The 20783-nt window shown below is 40.2% G+C and overlaps 1 protein-coding gene across 1 annotated transcript; it reads right to left on the bottom strand.

Annotated features, from left to right (window-relative positions):
• Positions 1–1466: 1466 nt before the first annotated feature.
• On the bottom strand, positions 1467–2095 carry DIRAS2 (DIRAS family GTPase 2). The gene is given in 1 exon segment (XM_051642683.1): positions 1467–2095. A coding segment is annotated over 1 exon segment (600 nt). The 3' UTR covers positions 1467–1495.
• Positions 2096–20783: the final 18688 nt, after the last annotated feature.

Below are 20783 nucleotides of genomic sequence, written 5' to 3'. Positions count from 1 at the left end.
GTTTTATTATTTCAAAGCAGTTCTTAAGGTGCAAACTGTAGCTTATACAATTTTGATGTGTCCTTTAAAAAATGTGCTTTTTTCATCTTAGATGGTCTTTGTTAGCAGTAGGATACATACTTTACTCATTCATATTAGTTTTTAAAAAAGCTCTGGAGAGAGATCCATAAAAGCTCACATTTTGTACACTTTTCCCCTTCCACATATTTTGAAAAGAGCAGTTTCTCCTGACATAGTGGTTTAAACAATTTTTTTTCCTATTCTGAACTTTGTCTTGCATTGCAATGAAGTACTGTCTGCAACTATTAACATACCAGATCCTGTAATATTTATTGCAGAAAATCTTCTCTTAGGGATTTTTGTGGGTCCTAATAGCCCTATGTATATAATTTGGTTCTGTGAAGAGTCACAGCAGTTTAAATAATGAGTTTAAATGGTTAATATAAAATCCTTCAGACAATATAAAGGCAACAGATCTAGTAGTGTGTGAATACAAAACCATTCTAATTTGATTATAGCAATGTAAAGAAGTTTCACTCAGCTAACCTGGAGTTTTGATTAAAAAATTTGTATACTATACTGACCCATCTCCAAGGGTACCACTAGTTCAACAGATTTGTTGTTCATTTACAAATCACATCATGTGTTCATTTAACCATCAACAGCATTTGAATTGACCCTTTCCCTTAGAGGCTTTGCAGGGAACTGCCCAGACAGTCCTCCCTAAAGAAGCTTTCAATTTGCATACATCCACCATATTTATGCAGTTTGACATTCTTCACTGGCAAACTTCTGCTCTTCTGAAATATACTGGGGCCAGAAGCACAGGTCATTCTTGAAGTAACAGGTCCAGAAAATGATCTCCATCTCTCCTACAGGGGCTGGCTTTTCTTCATTATTCAGTTCAAACACTGCATCATACTACAAAGAAATCTCATGCTGAGCGAGGGGGAGGTAGAGAGAATATCTGTACTTTTTATCTGTGCTACCCCCATGCTTCCTTTTAGTGTGAAATAGTTAATTTATTTGGCAGATCTAAGATTACCTTACACACAATGCCCCATCAGTCAGTAATGAAAATTGCACAAAATAGTTTGTCCACAGCATTCTTAAAAGCCATGGTATTGCCACCATCATGCATTTATATGTTGTAGTTTTCTTCATGGCTATTTCTTTGTCTACCTTCTAAAAATATGCATTGCCTTCTCTTTATGTTATATGCAAATGTAAATAATATGAAGCTGACTTCCCAAACCTTCCACATTACATCTTTCTTTTACTTCCAGATTTTTTTTTGCTGATAGCTAGAGCACGTTTTTTAAATTGTTGGCTTTTTTCACAGTAACCATAGTAACTAATTTTTTTAAATTCTAAGTTTTTATTTTAAAACAGATACTAATAAATAGGGTCTTATATGGTTATTTGCTGTCTATAGATTTCACATGGATATTGTCAGAGAGGTGAGACTGCATTACTAACTCCTTATAGTGCAATTTCACATCATCACACATTTGCCTTTCAGCTTCTCTTTCCTTTTTTGCTGTTTGCTTTTTTTGCCATCAATTTGTAAACTCACAGTCCTGTGTTTCTCTAAGTTTAGCAGTTCCTGGAATAACTCTTTCACATTGTGGTTCAGCTTAGCAGAGGTCTCCATGAAGGCACATTTCCACTTCTTAGCCATGGCTTCTCCTTCACTGCTGTCCACCTCTCGATTTTGGTTCTCATCATTTTTGTTCCCTACCAGCATTATCGGAATGCTTCCTACATCTCCTTTAATCTGACATATTTGTTCATAGATGGGTTTGAGTTCTTCCAAGGACTGTCAGCTGGTTATGGAGTAAACCAAAATGAAAGCATGTCCTTTAGAAATAGAAAGACATTGCATGGCTGGAAATTGATGGCTCCCTGTAGTGTCAGTTATCTGCAAAGTACATATACTCTTATCACAGCTGATCACCTGTCTATAGGTGTCTTCAATGGTAGGGATGTAGCTCTCTCTGAAAGTGCCCTTCACAAATCTCAAGACCAAAGAACTTTTACCCACTCCTCCAGCTCCAAACACAACAACCCTGTAATCATTGCTTTGCTCAGGCATGTTTATCTGTTGCTCAGCTAGAGGAAAAAATCTAGGAAAGAAAATGGCAAAAACAACACAGTAGACATTAATACAGGCACATGTGGAGAGTGTACTTTTTGATATCTTTCCCAGTAAGAGACAGTAATGTCACATAAGTGATGGCAGACTAGTTGTAATAATTTAAGCAGATTTGCAATGCATTACAGAATGTTTTGTTTCAGTAGTAAATTTAGGATTTGCAATCCAGCCTGGACTGGTAACAAAAGACCATCTTCATCACTTCATGATTTATTTTAAATTAACATTGTGAGTTTAAGTATTCTTCCTACTTATACTACTACTACTAATAGACCCAGAAATAAAAAAGCTACATATGGGAAATGGTATTTGAACAAGGCGAAGGCCCAAATAAATTGTAGAAACTGAATTACTGTTCTGCTTCTAAAGATGTCTCCTCGTATCATCATTGAAACACACTGGTATATGTATATGACAGTCAACTACTCTAAACCTACTACTAACTACTCATGGACCTCCCATGACCTTATCCCAGCTGCCTGTCCACAATGAATTTTGTCCTTCTGCATCTTTCATGCTGTTGCTGTCTTTGCCAGTTAAATTAAAGCTATGGCTATCCATGCTGGAGTAATCTCTTCATTTTGCTGTTCAACCATACCCTGATTTTGTTATCCTTCTTTTCCAGGGCATACTATTGTGTCCTAATTTTAAGGTCTTTATATAATGTGTTGGAAGAAGGACTTCTAATTCTTCATCTGTTACAACAAAGGCAAAATAACCAGTGCAGGGTATACTGATCCTGAGGTAAAGTGGAGAGCTGTCAGAGCTCTGCTTACCCAGCCTGGCTTCAGGCAGAAGGCAGCTTTACCCTCTTCCATTTCTCCTACATTGCAGTCACTGTCACTCTCAGAGACCTGTTTAAATGTAGGAAAGGTTGTATAAATAAAGTGTTCACCCTGAGGCATTGAAGCCAATTTTTTTCTCTTTGACAGAAGAAGTCAAGGAATGAAAATAATCGTAGTCTCAGAAATGTGCTGGTTTGGTTTGGCAGGATTTTTGGTAGTGGGGGAAGGGTGTCACGATTGGCTTCGGTAAGAACCTCAGAAGCTCCCACAGCTCCAAAACCAGCCAAGGAGCTATTAGAGAGAGACAATGGATGCACCTCCATGATTAACATATGAAAGAACTGAGATAAGACCTCAGAAGAGCAAGCAGCGAGGGACAGCTGAGCTGGAGAGGCAGAGAGTGCTGGCATGAAGATCCAGTGGTTGGGGAGGAAAAAGGGGGAAGAAGGTGCCCAAGCAGAAGTTTCCCTGCAATCCATGGCAAGATGGCAGCTGTCCCCCTGCACTCATGGAGGAACGTGATGGAACATTCCCTGAAGGTGCCAGCAGGGGTGAATTTGGCCAGTGGACTTGGATTTTGTGGCCAGTGGATTTGCTGCCAGTGGACTCTGATTATGAAGCTTTGGAAGACCCCAGTGCCAGGGGAGCTGGCAGTTCCCGAAGAAGCCCATGACCCTGTGGGAAGCCCATGCAGGAGCAGCTCCGGATCTCATGGGAAGGACTCCTGAAGAAGAGGTTCATGGAGGACTCTCTCCCATGGGTGGGACCCCGTGGGAAAGCAGGGAAGGACTGTAATGAACCTTTCTGCCTGAGGAGGAAGGAGCAGCAGGAACCACCAGCCTGTGAACTGACTCTAAACCCTATCCCGTCCCCTGTGCCGCTGGGGTGAAGGAGGGAGAGAAACTGGGAAGAAAGTTATTTGGGCTGGGAAGAAGGAAGGGGTGGGGTAATGCATGCAAGCCCTGCTCTTTATGTTGTCTGTGTCCTGTGTGTTTGATTAGCGTTGTTAGAAATGAAATGTAGTGTTGATTTTGCATTGTAGTGTTAGAAACATAGTGTTGGGTTTGGTTCACATATATATATTCTAGTGTTAGGAATATATAGTTAGTTTGAGCACATATATATATATACACTTTAGTGTTAGGAATATAATAGTTTGCTTGAGGTAAGTGAGATATCTGCACATTCCAATTACACCTGGAGTGGTTTATGGCCCAAGAAACTGAGGGACTTAATTGGGCTCCATCTGGGGGATCTGAACATGGAGAAGGATTTATGGCCCAAGATAAGGCCGAACAAAGCTACTTCTATGCTGCTCCTCAGGGCAGGATGACACCAGTAGATTGTTAATTGGGAAGACAGCCAAGGGGGCAAGAAAGGTCAAAATTTTACCTTAAAAGGTAAAAAGTAAATTGCTATAATGGAATGTGTAAACAGGGGCGGGAAACTTATAGGATAATTTGAAGCGTCGGATAGGCTGTAAACCCTGGAGTACCCAGCCAGTGGGGAAACAGGGGAGGGAACTTTGCGTCGGGAATAGGGAATATAAACCGTTATTCACCTTGCTATGGGTGTGCCTACTTGTTTAGGTCACCCATTCTTGCAAGAATGTAAATAAACTGTGCTTTGCTGAAGGATCTGTGTGGGCCTGTTCATTGGCACGACAGACATTTCTCACAGCGTGAAATTAAATTATTATTTTTTTCCCTAAGTTGAGTCTGTTTTGCCTGGGACCTTAATCGCTGAAGAGCCCTCCTTGTCCTTTGTCTCGACCCAGGAGGTTTGTTCTCCTCATCCCACAGTGTGTATGTGGGGGGCAGTTGAGTGAGCCGCTACAGGGCTGTTCCTTTTTTGTCGTGTTGGGCCTAAACCACAGCAAGAAAACACTGCTCTGTGTATTTCTCTAAGAGGGAAAACCCTGAGAGGAACAAGGAAAATGGGTGAGCAGCTCATGCTGTTGAGAAAACAAACAAAAACAAAATAGCTAGCAAGAAATAAAAATGGAGGAAGCTATCAGAACACTGTTCCACTAAGAGTAAACTTGTACTCAAATGCTGTGAACATGAAAAATCAAAGCAGTCACAGACATTATAGTCATGGGCAACTGCAGAGAATGAGCTTTCATGAGTATTATAGTTTAATAATTTTTGTGCGCAAAAAGGCAAGTGATAAAAACATGACTATTTCACCTCAGAAGCAGCTTAAGCATTGCAACAAAAAATACATAGCCTAGGAATTATGAGAAAAAAATTGAACTATGAAGACTTTTACTATGAAAATCAGTGAAATGCAGAGTAGAGAAATGAAATTTTAAAAGCTCGCTGAGCGTACTCCTGCCATATTAACACGCTTTAGCATGTTTAGAAATCTCTGACAAATCTTACACATACAGCTGCCCAAAAGTTAGAACAAATTGAAATGTAACACCTGATGGCATGAAGTATTAAGTATCAAAAAAGCTTCTAAGAGAATCTGAAGTGGCATGGTAACATTCCTCAAATGCATAGTAAGCTATTGCGAAGAGCAAGAGTGTTTATCTGTAGTGGGAAAAAATTTGAATTACTGGGTTTCCACTGTGGATAAAATTCCTGTTAGATGACAGGAAAATTTTAAAGTAAAGAGCACATTGATTGCTTAGGGAGATTTTGCAGACTGTCTTTAGAAATGACCATAGAATCATAGGGTAATTCAGGCTGGAAGGGACCTGAGGTCTCTGGTCCAGCCTGCTGATCACAGCAGGGTCAGCAATGAGAGCAGACAAGGTTGTTCTGTCCTGTGTGGTCTGAAAACCTACAATATTTCCCCCAGCCTAAATAGAAATGCTTAAGGACATGATTTAAGCACTGAACAGGTAGATTAGGTTATGGTTGGACTTGATGATCTTCAAGATCCTTTCCACCAGGATGATTCTGTGTGTGTGTGATTCTGTGTAAATTATCCTCAGTGCAGATCTTTTCACCCTTATATCTAGTCTGAACTACCTATGTTTCAACTCATACCTGTTCTCTCATCCTCCCACCATCCATTGCTGCACAGAGTTTGACTGCATTTTCTTTGTGGCTTTCTTGTAGGTTATAGGGGGCCACTTAATGATGCCCCACAAACTGTGCGTTCTCCAACCTGAATGAGATCTGGTCCTTCAGACTGCAGGGTGGGACAGTTCTGCAGCCTCTGCGAAAATGGCGGCCTTAACTGAATCTGAACTCACTCCTTTATTCATGTGTTTCTTGTACTGGGGGTGATGAAACCAGACAAACTACACAGCTATTTTCTGGTAAGTGCTGAGCAGAGCGGGATTATCACCTCCCTCAACTGACTGGCCATAGAGCCCAGGCTACATTCAGCCTTCACTGCAGCCAGGGCCACTGCTGGTCATGCCCGGCTTGCTGCCCACCGTGGCCCCAGGGCCTTCTCCATAGAGCTTCTCTCCAGCCTGGGTTGGGGAGCAACCTTAGTTGCTGTTTAGTTTGTCCCACATGCAGGTCTGTTAGTCCTAAAGATCATTAGTTTTACCTAGATAAACAATACAGATTATTTTAATTATTGACCTGCTTAGCAGCTTGGAGCAAACAAAAGAGAAAACTCGTACAAGGCATTTTAATCACATGAGAGAAAATCTTCCATAAATAATTTTATCATGCAGTTGCATTCTCTGCGTGGATCTGATCAGAGATTTTCCAGTGGTGAAAACAGTTTGGTGTGATTGTGATGCTTTTGCAGCCAATTGTGCATTTGTTAAATCTTTTTATACCACCTATTAGAATTTTGATTTTTCTTTGTCTTAAAAATCCATTAACTAAGACACAGAACAGGACAAAATAAAGTACCACACTGTTTCATAAACTTTCAATATTCTGACCAATGTGGGTATGGAAAAACTAACATGAAAGAAGTCTGACTTTTCAGATGTACAGTATGGTCTCCAATTCATACTTTGAAAAACTATCTGTTTCATTAAAGGCACATTGAAAACAGCAGTTTCTTTTTACACTTTAGAACTGTCATTTTCTAGAGTTTGTGTGTAAAAAAGCCTCATTTGCTGCCTTTGCTACTTTCACAAAAAAAAACCAACAACCAAACATTAGTGAAAATTTACTATCATCCTCTGAAGTTTCAGGTTTAACAAATCTATCCTCACCTAAAAAGGCAAAGCACTTTTTGTAACATAGAATCATATAATCACAGAATTGTCAAAGTAAGAAAGGCCCTCTAGAGATGATCCACTCCAACTCCCCTGCTAAAGGAGGATCACCTAGAGCACATTAGTCAGGACTGCATCCAGGCAGGTCTAGAATATCTCCAGAGAATGAGACTTCACAACCTCCCTGGTAAGCCTGTTTCAGTGCTCCATCACCCTCCTAGTAAAGAAATTTTGCCTCGTATTTCAATGAGACTTTCTATGTTCCAGCTTGTGCCCTTTGCTCCTCATCCTGTCACTGGGAACTACTGAAAAGAGTCTGGCTGCACCCACCCTTCAGATGTTTTTAGGTCTTAATAAGGTCTCCCCTCAGCCTTCTCTTCTCCAGGCTAAACAGTCCCAGCTCTCTCAGCCTTTCCTCATCAGACAGATGCTCCAATCTCCCAGTCATCTTTGTTGCCCTCCACTGGACTGTCTCTAGTAGTTCCCTGTCTCTCTTGAACTGTGGAGCCCAGAACTGGATGCAGTGTTCCAGATGTGGCCTCACCAGGGCAAGAGCAGAGGGGGAGAATGACCTCTCTTGACCTACTGGCCACACTCTTCCTTATGCATCCCAGGATTCCATTGGCCTTCTTGGTCATAAGGGCATAACTGTTGGCTCGTGGTTAACTTACTGTTTACCAGGACTCCCAGATCCTCCTCAGGACTGCTTTCCAGCAGGTCCACCCCTAACCTACATTGGTGCACAGGGTTCTTTCTCCCCAGGTGCGGGACCCTACACTTCCCCTTGTTGAAACTCATTAGATTCCTCTCTGCCCAGATCTCCAGTCCTTCCAGGTCCCTCTGGATGGCAGCACAACCCTCTGCAGTGTCAGCCACCCCCTCCCAGTTTGGTATAATCAGTGAGCTTGCTGAGGATACACGCTGTCCCCTTGTCTGGGCCACTGATGAATATGTTGAATAAGGCCAGATCAAGTACTTTTCCCTGTGAGAAACCACTGGCTACAGGCCTCCAACTCCACCCTGTTCCACTGATCACAACCGTCTGAGTTCTGTCACACAGCCAGGTCTCAATTCACCTCACTGTCCACTCATCTAGTCCACACTCCCTCAGCTTCCTGATGATGATGCTATGAGAGACAGTGTCAAAAGCCTTGCTGACATCAAGGTAGATGACATCTGCTGCTCTCCCTTCATCTACCCAGACAGTTGCAAGGTCACAGAAGGCTATCAGATTGGCCAAGCATGATTTCCCCTTGGTGAATCCATGCTGACCTCTCCCAATTACATTATTTTCTTCCACATGTTTTGTGATGATGTTCAGAACATTTTTTTCCAACATCTTACCAGAGACAGAGGTGAAACTAATGAGCTGGTAGTTCCCTGGGTTCTCCTTCTTGCCCTTTTTGAAAACTGGGCAAGTTTTCATCCCAGCTTAACAGACCAAATACTGCAGGTTTTGCTCAGTTTTCAATAGTTTTAATTTATCTAAGTAGAGATGGAAAGATCAAATTAAAATGTTGTAAGCTTACCTTTCAACATTTGGGCCATTTTGCCATTTGGTAGAGTGGTAGGTTTAGAAATGGAGTTATATGCCACTCATATAAAAGCAGGTTCAGAGACTCTAATTTTTAATAGCAGAATACTCTTTTTTGGCAATTAGCTATCACTTTACCCTGTGTAGTGAACTTCAGCTTCTCCAGGTGTTCACAAACCAAATTAAGCCAAATTTTATTCTGCATCTCATGGAAAAAGGTGTGGCTTTTAAATTTTCCTGAATAGAGAAAGTTAGAAACATATGAAACATATGAAACACTAAAAAATCCCAAATCAAGAAGGAAAACTTTCTAAATAATCATTTGGGCCAAGAGACCCTGGATGCAAATTCCATATTCTGTGAGATTCATGACAATAATCCCAGCAGAGGGAACAAACTAGTTCCATATAAATGTGTGTATTTACACAGAAAAAACATGCTCATGAAAAACTGCTTTCCTTCAGCAGAGGAAACTGTAAAAAGACCAGTGACTGTTTTGTCTTTCCACTGTAGTCCTCAATTACTTAATGTTAATTTGAGACTATTTGTGCAAATCTTCTACAGCAGTACTATTCAAGGTTAAAGGTTCCTGACTTACTCTTATGAGTATAACACCTATTATTACTTTTCCTTGCTGAGATGGAATGGATAGCTCAGTTGCTATCCTGAGCACTGGAATACTTCCAATATTCTTCCACAGCCCAAATAATACCCCATTCAAAACAATGTGACTTAAATTGAGAATACCACTATCTGTCTTGCTTTGCATGGCAAGTTCTCAAAAATCCCTACCTGCCATTATAGTACACATTGCAGCTGTTTTGTTGGGCAATAACTTGTGAATAGGTTAATGTAGTAGCTTTCAAGACTCAGACAGATCCCTGACAACTAATTAAGTAAAGCAATCCCATTGACAATATGCTTCCAGGCACTAGTAAGAAGGCTGCCCTTCCAAATAAAATTTTCTGCAAATCAGAAAGGGTTTTAAACCAGCAATTAAATATACCTGTGGGATATGATACAGGAATGACAGCTTTCTGATAGGAGTTTCTAAAGGTTCAAAAGAAGTTATTTGCTGTCTATAATGTGTAATTTATCATAAGCTGGTTTAGGGTTAAAATTTTATTTGTATTTCTTTTTACTGTAAAGTGTCTTTTTTTTAAGAATTAAGTTGCATACCTGCATCTCAGGATTTTCACAACACTGAATCCTTTCCCTAGTGATTTTTTAAAAAGCAATTTCACGCTAATCATCACTGCCCCATCATTCAGTAGTTTGAATTCCGAAGTAAGAAAGATAGGTTTAGCCTTTAGAGTAGTTTACTCTTGATTCATGTTTCTTGTCTTTGAAGCAGTAGACAAAATTTAAAAAAACTTATATTCTAAAGATTTTAAAATACTTTATTAGTAACACATAGTAGCATTTTAATGTTTGCATCAACAAATCAGGCAAACTGTAATATGTTTTAGTTGGGTTTACAGCAATATTTTGGCTATTGATGGTACCTAATATTTGATTATGTAGATTACTAATTTTTTCAGAACAGATAAAAGGTGTAATTCTGGATTTTTCAGGGAAGACTATTAAAAATAAATATAAATAAATTAAAGAGGGTAAGTCTCCTTAGCTTTACATTAATTTTAAGTCAGAACTACTGGAAACTTGGGGAAGGAAATATCTGCAGCCCAGGAGTGGATTTGCTCTTTTCATATGGCTTCCTTACTACATGCTTATTTTAAACGAAGATTCTAAAAGGCTGTCATAACTTCACTGACACTTAGTCAGACTCAACTAAAATCAGTTCCATTACCTGCAGTCCGGGTGGGGGTGACTGCATTTTGCTGCCATGATGTACTGCAGCCCTGCACAGTGAGAGAAATCAGACACTGATTTTCATCTCGGGTACAGAATTCTAACATTCAATTCAAATTTATTTGTTCAAGAGGAGGAGCTCCTGACCTCAATGTAAGTTCAAAAGGGCATTTCTCACAGACCTGACACAACCTTTTTGACATTTTTTCTTGCCTTCTCTTGTACTAATTTCAAGAATTATATAGAAATCAGTATTTTGTGGTTGAAAACAAATATTCATTTCTGAAAAAAAAGTAAAATAAAATATGCTCTGTTTCAGTCCATAAGTACAGTGGGCCTTTTCCATTGCCTTTCCATTATTTATATATTAACGTTTCACAAAATTCCCATTTTTCTTCCTGCATGTAATAAAGATAATTGCTCATTTAGGCCTTGTAATACAAAGGATTACAGGGAAATTAACAAACACTTGGAAATAGACCTATATACCAAACAAAATCTCCCACGGTAAATACTGTTTCAGTTGAAGTGTAAGAATGGTCTGATGCTCACATACAGTGTGGGAGCTGGAACATTCAAATACAGCTTATTATATATTACAGAATAATTACTGAGGCACACTGTGATTTAATGCAATTCAGTGTACTATGTAAAATAAAAGCATCAAAAAGGCAAGAAAAGGATCAGGTTATAAAGAGAAAGAAGCAGAGGAAAAGAGAATATGGAATTTAATGTGGTCATTCTGTAGCAGTTGCTTTGAACCAGAATACTACTTATAGCAGGGTGTTAAGATAAGTTTGAGAGAATATTGCACACTCTGTCACAAAGAAACATGAGTCTTCTTTTTCACACTTGATGGTGGGATCTTTGCAAGGGCAAGCATGCTGGTTAGCACAAAAGAAAGTTACCAGATGATCCTCAAAGGAAACTAGAACCAGCACTTCAGTAACAGCATTATCAGTTTATATATTATCCACTATTTCTTTTGGTACTGCAGAGACTAGGGTGTCAGAGTAATAAAATCTTGACCACTTGGCCAAAAGGAGCTGTTCTTCTGAACTCATATGGTCTTCTGAAGAGTTCTGTTCTGCACTGTGAGAAGGGGATATTACTTAGCCTGATGACCATCAGGGCTTATGTGTTTTTTGGTGTAAACAGCAGTGCTGCACAATGTAGAAAGGAAATATTCTTTCATTTACGTCTGATGTGAGATGTACTAAAAACTTTTTCCAAAGACCTATAACTATTTGCAAACAGACTTGTTAACGTAGACAACTTCCAGTGAATAGTAAGAATAGTATTTAGTACTGAAAAAGACCTCCTGGTTTATCAAATCAAATTATTTGTCATTGCAGACAAACATTTCACATAACCTCTTCCACCCGTTTTTAGCTGAAAAGCATCTAGAGCCTTTTCTTTCTATTTCTTCAATGAGAAGGTAATTTCAGAACCTCGATGCTCTAATGGTGAGAAAACTTCCAGTCTAAGAGCCCTTTTACACTCATTCATCTTTTCTCACAGATGCAAATAAATAGCTGTACATTGCATGTATTTCCCCAGTTGCATGGGGCTGTTGATTTGCAGCTGTGTAATTGAATCTGTTCCACATTTGGACAGCTCTTCATGCAAGAGCCTCAGAAATGTGGTGCACAGCATGACAGAGAGCATGAAACCTGGAGGGATACCACACTTCATAACCCCTGAATGATGGGCATGAATGGCAGTCTGTGAGGATTGGACACTAAAGCATTTAGTGAGCACATCTGAACCCTGAGGGGCAGCTCATGAACATGAGTGAAGTCCCAAAAGGACACTGCAGGGAGAAGGAAAGCCAAATTAGCCCTGTAACCCAGAAGTAAAAATTGCAAAACCTGCAAACTTTCTAGATACAGTAAGCTGTAAATCCTGGGAAATGTATAACAGCAATCAGTTGCAGCAGCAGATTTGTTTATATGGAAAGGTATTACAGCAATCAGTTATGGTTGCTTTTTTTACATTGAAAGGTATGGGATGCGCACATTACATACCCATATGTGTGCACATTTATAAAGAGGCATATATGTAACTGTGTATGACTAGGTGCTCATGAAAACGAGACATCCAGAAAACACTTTAAAAATTACGTACAGCTACAAATCTTGTTGCTCCATGCTGGGCTCACCCAGCTGCAGCTGAGACCTGCAGAAGACAGAGTATCCCACATTTCACAGGGAAGACAGCAAGAGAGGAAGTATCACATCTGCATTCAGTCACTCACAAACACTTGAGAATGGCCTTTTATGATTTATTTGATTTTATTTAACTGAGAGGCACAATCTACTGAACAAATAAAGTATTGCCACCCTGTCCTTTTATGGCCTTTTATAATTTATTTGATTTCATTTAACTGAGAGGTACAATCTACTAAACAAATAAAGTATTGCCTCCCTGTCGGCAGAATGCTGCAAAGTTGTATTTGTTTCAAATAAAGCAACACCTAGTGTTATTTTATTCAGACACAACATTTTTGTATTCTTTTGTCAAATAACTTAATTTAGCTTTTGTTTAAAAATAACATATTGACTCTGCAGCAGCAGAGGTATAATCTAGAGCAAAATTCAGCACCTTGAGTTTTAATAAAAGGCAGTTGACAAAAACGGTTATAAAGCCTTTATTAGCACCCCAGTACACAGAAAAACTAAGTTGTTTAAATGGTCAGTGTGCATGTGACCAGCTTCTGACTTCCTGCTCAGCCACAGCTTATAGCATGACATTTTCTCTGTCTTAGATAAGACACTTGGCTCAAATCTTGCAGTCACAACTCATGCAAAACTCTATTGACTTAAGTGGAAATTCTGCCTGAAAAAGGACTGTGGATTTTAGCCAAATGAAAGAAAGACCTCTTATCTCAGTGCAAAACTATGATTTATTGTACGAGGTCATGTAGAGAAACAAATTAAAACTACTTACCTGCATAGGAACAGAAAGCTCCAAATGCTCTTCAGTTTCTGTCTGTCATCACACCAGCTGTTCACCCCCTCTGCCCTGGGTTTCCTCCACCAGAAAGGAGTCGCTGTCTCAACCGAGAGGGCTGCGGCTTCTTCCCCCTCTGCCTTCCCTTGCGCCCTGCAGCGCCTGCTGCCTGCCGTGTGCTCCGAGGCTCGCTGTTCCGACTGCTGTCCTCCCGCCTTCTCCCCTGGGCCTTAGCTAGTGGTTTTGTTGCTTGATTGCAGTCTGCTTTACGAGTGGGCTGATTCCAGCCTCTGCTGGTGCTACTGCCTAAATGGCGACTGCGAAGCTCATCTCGGCTTTTAACTGCCACCTACTGAATAACTGAGGATCTGTGTAAAAGTATTGGTGCATAGGCTGTAATTTTCTTAACAAAGGTAGTAGTTTTTTTTACAGTAAGTCTCCGAGCACTCAAAATATTCTGTAGTTTATCATTTAAAACTGTAGTTTTCATTAATCTGCCCTCATAACTCTCCCTTTCACTACCTAAACACAAGAACAAGCCTATTCCTTTAACTTCAAAAAGCTTATAAAACTTCTGCTTAGGCTAATCGCCAGCGGACATAAACCCGCTCCTCTATTCAAATAATTCCAGCTGGGAAATTAATCTCTCAGGTTCAATATTTATTCACAAAAATTCAAGAAATGGCTTTTCTTTCCGGACTAGAATTGAAGTCCAGTGGACATGTTCAAACTCTGGCTGCAGAAAGGAAGTGTAAGGACAGGGCTTCTCTTGAATCCCCAGGGAGAAGGTATGGAGAGATGCTACTTTCATAACAGTAGCAGGATTATGTAGCACATATTATTATTACACAGTTATGTAGCATAATTTCTGTAAGCTTGGAACAGGTAGCTGAGTTCAGTCGTGACATAAAGAGGCTCTGTGCTCATCATCAGGAGGGCTTGCCCTGGAGAGGACTGGTGGCACCCAGCATCTCTGCTCAGCTGCATGGAAAGTGTTTAAATTTTAGGCTTGCTGTGTCTGCTGACAAAAGCGTGGGTCAAGCAGGTAACTTCCAACAGCTAGTATGATTTGTTAAATGCCACTCTTGGTAACGGATGGCTATGTTTTGCTTGCTTTCATGAAAGATTTGTTCATTGTATTAATGCTTCTGCTGAACACAGAAATGAAAAGGTTTGTCCTCTACATGCACATCTCACAGAAGTGCATATGTATTAGCATACATGATGACCTGGCCAATATGCCCTGAGGAAGTTATCTGCACTGGTGCTTAGCTCAAGTACAGATTAATCCTGCCCCCTGCTTCTATGGGCTACCAAGCAGCAAGCCATGGATCAAACCACGTGCCCCTCCAAGCCACAGATGATAGATCTTCCTGCTGTAATATACAGGGAGGTTGCATTGCTCTGAATGCTGATGTTAACATGGGGCAGAATGGACAGGGTCTGTTCATAATGTAGAATTGCCCTGCACCCAGCAGCACCAAGGACCTCCATTCTGCAGCTCCAAAATATGTACTACTGTGCCTTATATTTTGCTGACCATAAAGGAAAGTGCACAATAAAGGCACAAAGCTCTGCAAGAATATTTCTGTTACAAGCTTCCGTTACAATGAAAAGCCTTAGGCAAGCTATGTGATTATTTTGTTTCTCTGCTGTGTCCAGATCTAGAGAGCATTTTAAGGAACACGAGACCTCCTTAGCTGGCAAAATATGAGCTGGCTAAAAGCTTGAATGCACATTTACCACAAACCTGCATATGCACTTGAAGTACAGGTTCCAAGTCAAAATTTAATCCATGGCCCATGTACAGCATAGGAATACAAGAAATTCTTCATTTTCTTTGTAAAAGTTTAAGATGTAAAAGATATGCTTATGAGATTTTCTCTCTGGAAGGCAGAACATAATTTTGTCAAAGAGCAGCCAGCAGAGAACAAGGACTAGCTTAGTTTTGTCTTTTCTGGGATGGTTTTCCTCCTGTTAAAGTCTCTTTTTCACTGGAATGCTTTCACTGTACCTCACACTGGCTAAAATACATTATTTTTCTATTACGTACTTGGAAGGCTACTGTCTTAGCTATGCAATGTCTTAAAGAAATCTAGTTCTACAACTATCCTTAAAATCAGCTAATAATTAACATAAAACTATAATAATGCCTTGTTTTCTCCCTATACTGTATTTCCAAGTTGTGGTAAAAAATGAGCTAATGAGTTATCTGCGTCTGCAGTATGTAGGTCATTACAAAAGATCTTAGAATACTAATTTTTTCATAAAGAGTTACTGGAGTTTTTGTCCAATTGGAATAGACCAATCTTAGGAAAAAAAATATATTGAATGTTTTTCAAGACAATTGATGGTCCACAGTGAATCTGTGAACAACCTGTACTTGGTGCAATATTTGATTCCTACTCTGTGAATATGATATGACTGTAGGTACAAGACAGGTTATCACAAAGGTTGTATTCTGTATTTGTGCACTGCATTTGAATCTGAGGCAATATCCAACATTTTTTAAATGAAGACACTGCTGTGGACTGTAGATGGAATTTGTAGTTTGAAGAAAATATTGACAGAACCCATTGATCACAATTTTCTTCTCCTTAGATTTCAGTGGATTTCAGGCCAGGCTTTTTCACTCAACTGCAACACGATGAATACAGTTGCCTTTAGACACCCTTTTGACCTGCAGTTTCCATTATTGGCTATTACTCTGAATCAGAAGTTTCAAAGTTTTCACCTGGTTCCTGGAGAAGTGAATGGCACAAGAAGATATTTTTGCTTTATTGCCTATGTGAGGTCATACCTCCACGGCTTCCTTCTGAACGCTTGAGAGCAAGCCAAGGTTTGCTACTGATTTGCAGGGAGAGCAAGACAGGCCTTAATCCTCACTAGCTACTAGGATTTCAGATATCATAAAGGTGACTGAAGGAGATAGGCTATTTAGTCCATTCTATAATATCTGTCCAGGTACACAGGGAAGAGTGTTATTTTCACTGAAAATTTGTAGCTAGCCATTTAATCTGATTTTCTGTGGAATGAGAAGAGAGTGTAGCGCTACTCAGTATTTAACATGACCATTAAAAATATATATATACGGATAACATCTATAATAATCAAACAAGAACTGACAACAAAATTTATTTGTTGTGAAGGACAAAAAAGAATCACATTTAACTGGACTTTTTTCCTTTTTCTTCTGAGATATATCTCACTAAATCATGCAGAAACACATGTATGCACAGGAATAATGACTCAGTATCAATAAATTACAAAGAACTGTTAATACAGAATAAATGACTATGCTATGTTACAAATCCATAAACAATATTTAATCATATTAAGAAAACTTTGTAAAATTTCCAAATTGTTAAGAACCCCTTATAGCAAAACAGAGTATTTGTGTCTTAGTTAATTTGTACAAGCTCCTATCAATATACTGGATATAAACTAATATAGTAAGAACAGTCTTTCCATTTGCTCATCAATAATCACACTCAATCCCACAATATTTGACCCATAATCATCCACGCATACTGAAGAATCCCTCTGTGAAGGAGGATGCTTAAGAAACTTGTGATATGATAAAATGTACATTAATTACATTAACCAGAAAAGTCATTCTTCACTGTGCTCCATGATTCCACACAGTCAACATATTACTTTTGTACTTTCAATGCCACATTAACATCCATTTATAGTGGCCTTCCAGTAGCTGAAGGAGGGCTACAGGAAAGATGGAGAGAGAGGGTCTTTTCACCAGAGATGGCAGTGATAGGACAAGGGATAATTGTTTTAAACTGAAAGAAGTGAGATTTATTTTAGACATCACGAAGAAATTATTCACCATGAGGGCAGTAAGGCACTGGAGGACGTTTCCCAGGGAGGTTGTGGAAAGCCACTCCCTGGAGGTGTTCAAGGCCAGGTTGGATTGGGATTGGAGCAGCCTGATCTAGAGTGAGGTGTCCCTGCTTATACCAGGGAGGTTGGAATCTGATGATTTTTAAGGTCCCCTCCAACCTTAACCATTTTATGGTTCTATGATTCTATGAACTGTTCCTTTGTTGATAAAAAACAGTCTGAAACTTGCCAACACTCTCTGTGTTTAAGACTAACTGGTTAAAGTATTAGCTACAAGTATTCTGGATCAAACATTTTGTGCTGGTTTGGATGTTTGGTTTGCAGGTTCTTTGGTAGTGGGGGAGGGGCCCCACAGGTGGCTTTGGTAAGAATCTCAGAAGCTCCCACAACTCCAAAACCAGCCAAGAAGCCATTAGAGAGACAATGGTTGCGCCTCTGTGATTAACATGTGAAAGAACTGAGATAAGACCTCAGAAGAGCAAGCAGTGAGGGACAGCTGAGCTGGAGAGGCAGAGAGTGCTGGCATGAAGATCCAGTGGTTGGGGAGGAAGAAGGGGGAAGAAGGTGCCCAAGCAGAAGTTTCCCTGCAGCCCATTTCCCTGCAGACTATTCCCCTGCATTCATGGAGGAATGTGGTGGAAGATTCCCTGACAGCGCCAGGAGGGATTAATGTGGAATTGCTGCCAGTGGACTTGGATCATACAGCTGTGGAAGACCCCACGCCATGGGATATGACTGTTCCGGAAGCAGCCTGTGACCCTGTGGGAAGCCCATGCTGCAGCAGGCTGCTCCTAAGGGACTGCACCTTGTGGGAAAGACTCATGAAGGAGAGGTTCATGGAGGACTCTCTGCCATGGGAGGGATCCTGTGGGGAAGCAGGGAAGGACCATAAGGAATCCTTCCTGAGGAGGAAGGAGCAGCAGGAACCACCAGCCTGTGAACTGACTCTAAACCCTATCCCGTCCCCTGTGCCGCTGGGGTGAAGGAGGGAGAGAAACTGGGAAGAAAGTTATTTGGGCTGGGAAGAAGGGAGGGGTGGGGTAATGCATGCAAGCCCTGCTCTTTATGTTGTCTGTGTCCTGTGTGCAGCTGATTACTAGGAAATTAAATTATTATTTTTCCCTAGGTTGAGTCTGTTTTGGCCATGATCTTAACCGGTGAGTGAAACCCTCCTTGTCTTTTGTCTCGATCCGAGATTCTAGTTGGCATTTGTTATCCCCATCCCAGTGTGTGTGAGAGAGAATGGGGGGTAGTGGCCACGTGGCTGGTTCTTTGTTGTTGGGTTAGGACCAAACCATGTCACATTTCAATTATACCTAACATTTCAAGAAAGGTCTTGCCTTTTTAGTTATAGGCAGTGTATTACATCCTTTGCAAATAACATTAGTTTTATTTATGCACTCACAATTCCCAATTTTCTCCTCAGACCTTATTGTGTCATATTTGAAACTGAAACTTTCACCATAGGTTGACATCACAGATCTAGTTGGTACTCAAATCCTTCAATTGCAACAATAATGGGATGTGAGTGAGGGGAAAAGAGCTATAATTCACTAGATTGTTGCTCCCAATTGCTATTGAATTTTTTTCCATATAAAGAGTAGAATTAGGGTAACTGTCTCCATTTAGTGGTCAGGGTGAACAAAAATGCAGAGAACAGAACTGCTCTCTGTTACTCCCTCCCACACTCCTCGGGGAAGATAAAAGGGGAGTAAAGAAGAGAGACCTCAAGGTTGGAAGTTAAAATGGGAATAGGCTTACTAGAATAGGGAAGGGATAGAAAAATATGGGATAATAATGAAAAACATACTAACATGTACAAAACCTGATTTCACTGGTCACATAAGTGTCCAGAAGTCCCTCGTGGCAGAGCTGGCTCAGAAAAAAGGGGCCAGGGTTCTCGTCACCAATAGGGTCAAATCCTTGAGAGCGTATGGTGAGGTAAAGACAAAGAGCATGAGGATTAATGAAGGGAGGCAGGAAGGAAGAAGGGGCAGGCTTTCCTGTCCTTTTGGCTTTTAAAGGGAATGGCAGGAAATTGAAGGTAATACTGACCCCTCTCTGTTCTGCCTGCTGGGTACCTTGAGGTCCTAAACAACACCTTCTCTCTAGGTCCTCATATTTTTACCATAAAATTACCCTGTGCCACTCAAACCAGACAGTGACAATACAGGAAACAATAGATAATTGCTAATTAGACATTAATTTTACTATTATGAAACTCTTCCTAGTATCAGTGGTTTAATCTTGTTGCTTTGCAGAAGAACAAGAATGGTATTTGGCTTAGAAACCCTATAGTGTATGTGAACAAAATTTGCACATTTTTGTAAATTATCTGGATTCTGCTGTATACACAGAATACCAACAGGACTTTCTCGTACTCTCCTCTTGACCCTGGGCTAAGTCTATTGTTACCTCTCACTTATACCAACTAGATTTGCTGGAATGCTTTTCACTACCCAGTATTTTGCTGTTGTATACAGAGGTGAGCACTGTTGTTATTTACCTCTTTCTTTAGGATGTTTACAGCAGAACTAGAGTCAGGTATCTGCCAATGTTACCTGCTAAGCTGAACCCTATGGTCTTTAAGTGCCTGATCATCAACTGGTTTCCTCTCCTAAGTCTGTCACGTAACGTTAAATAGAGCAGCAGTATTTGACATAATGCGTAAAACTGGTACTGATATAAATCAGAATCTACTTCCTGCATCTCATGTAAGCAATTATTTAAAACATGTCTTTTTATTTTTCATTGTCATGCAATGCAGTGATACTGATCTGCTTCATTTTCCATGTCCCATTGCATTAACCCTTTACTCAGTTGATTCAATCCTCTCTTTAACATTTTTGTCATCACTGAGAACTTAGGTGTCTCTGGCAATGTTTTAACAAGCAATATTCTATCACCTTGTCAAGAATAACTGACAATTTAACAGGTGTTCCCCTCTCAGCTAAGAGAAATGCTGTCTTTCACCTGATTAACACTGAAATTCATGTTTCCTTGTCAAGGTTAAAGGAGGAGCACTGAATGCCAGAGCCACCTGACTCCTTTCCAACAAAGGCAGATGAGTCTGGTGACAGGTTTCCAGGGCAACCAGGACATACAGACTAGGATGTCAACTCTGAAAACTGCACAGAAATCAGGTTGTATTCTCTGCTTCTGAAGGTCAGCTTGCTTAGCTGATACAGCTTGTCAGAGTGAAAAAGTGGAGCCCTTTACTATCTGCCCTTTACTTTTTGGTGACTTTTCAGTTCTCTTTATGGTTCTTGCTACATATTTCTCTATTAAATGTCTTAACATTTTTAAGGCATTTGCTGGTATCTGTGCACTTAGTCATATCTGCAGAGCTACGTAAAATGTCATGGCTTCAGTGACACCTGATCCTTCTCACCAATAGTCCTTGCTTCATGTTCAACCTGTCACTGTGGACTCACTGAAGAAGCCAGGAAGTCAGACATATTTATCTGCCTCACAGGGACAGCTTGTCTTCCCAATGGCTCTGCATATCCTTAGAAACACACAATCTTGAATGAAACATTTTAACAGCAA

This window comes from Apus apus, chromosome Z (genome assembly GCF_020740795.1).
Source record: "Apus apus isolate bApuApu2 chromosome Z, bApuApu2.pri.cur, whole genome shotgun sequence".
Lineage (NCBI taxonomy): Eukaryota > Metazoa > Chordata > Aves > Apodiformes > Apodidae > Apus > Apus apus.
The sequence above is the reverse complement of the archived record's forward strand: the minus strand, read 5'-3'. Positions and strand labels throughout refer to the sequence as shown.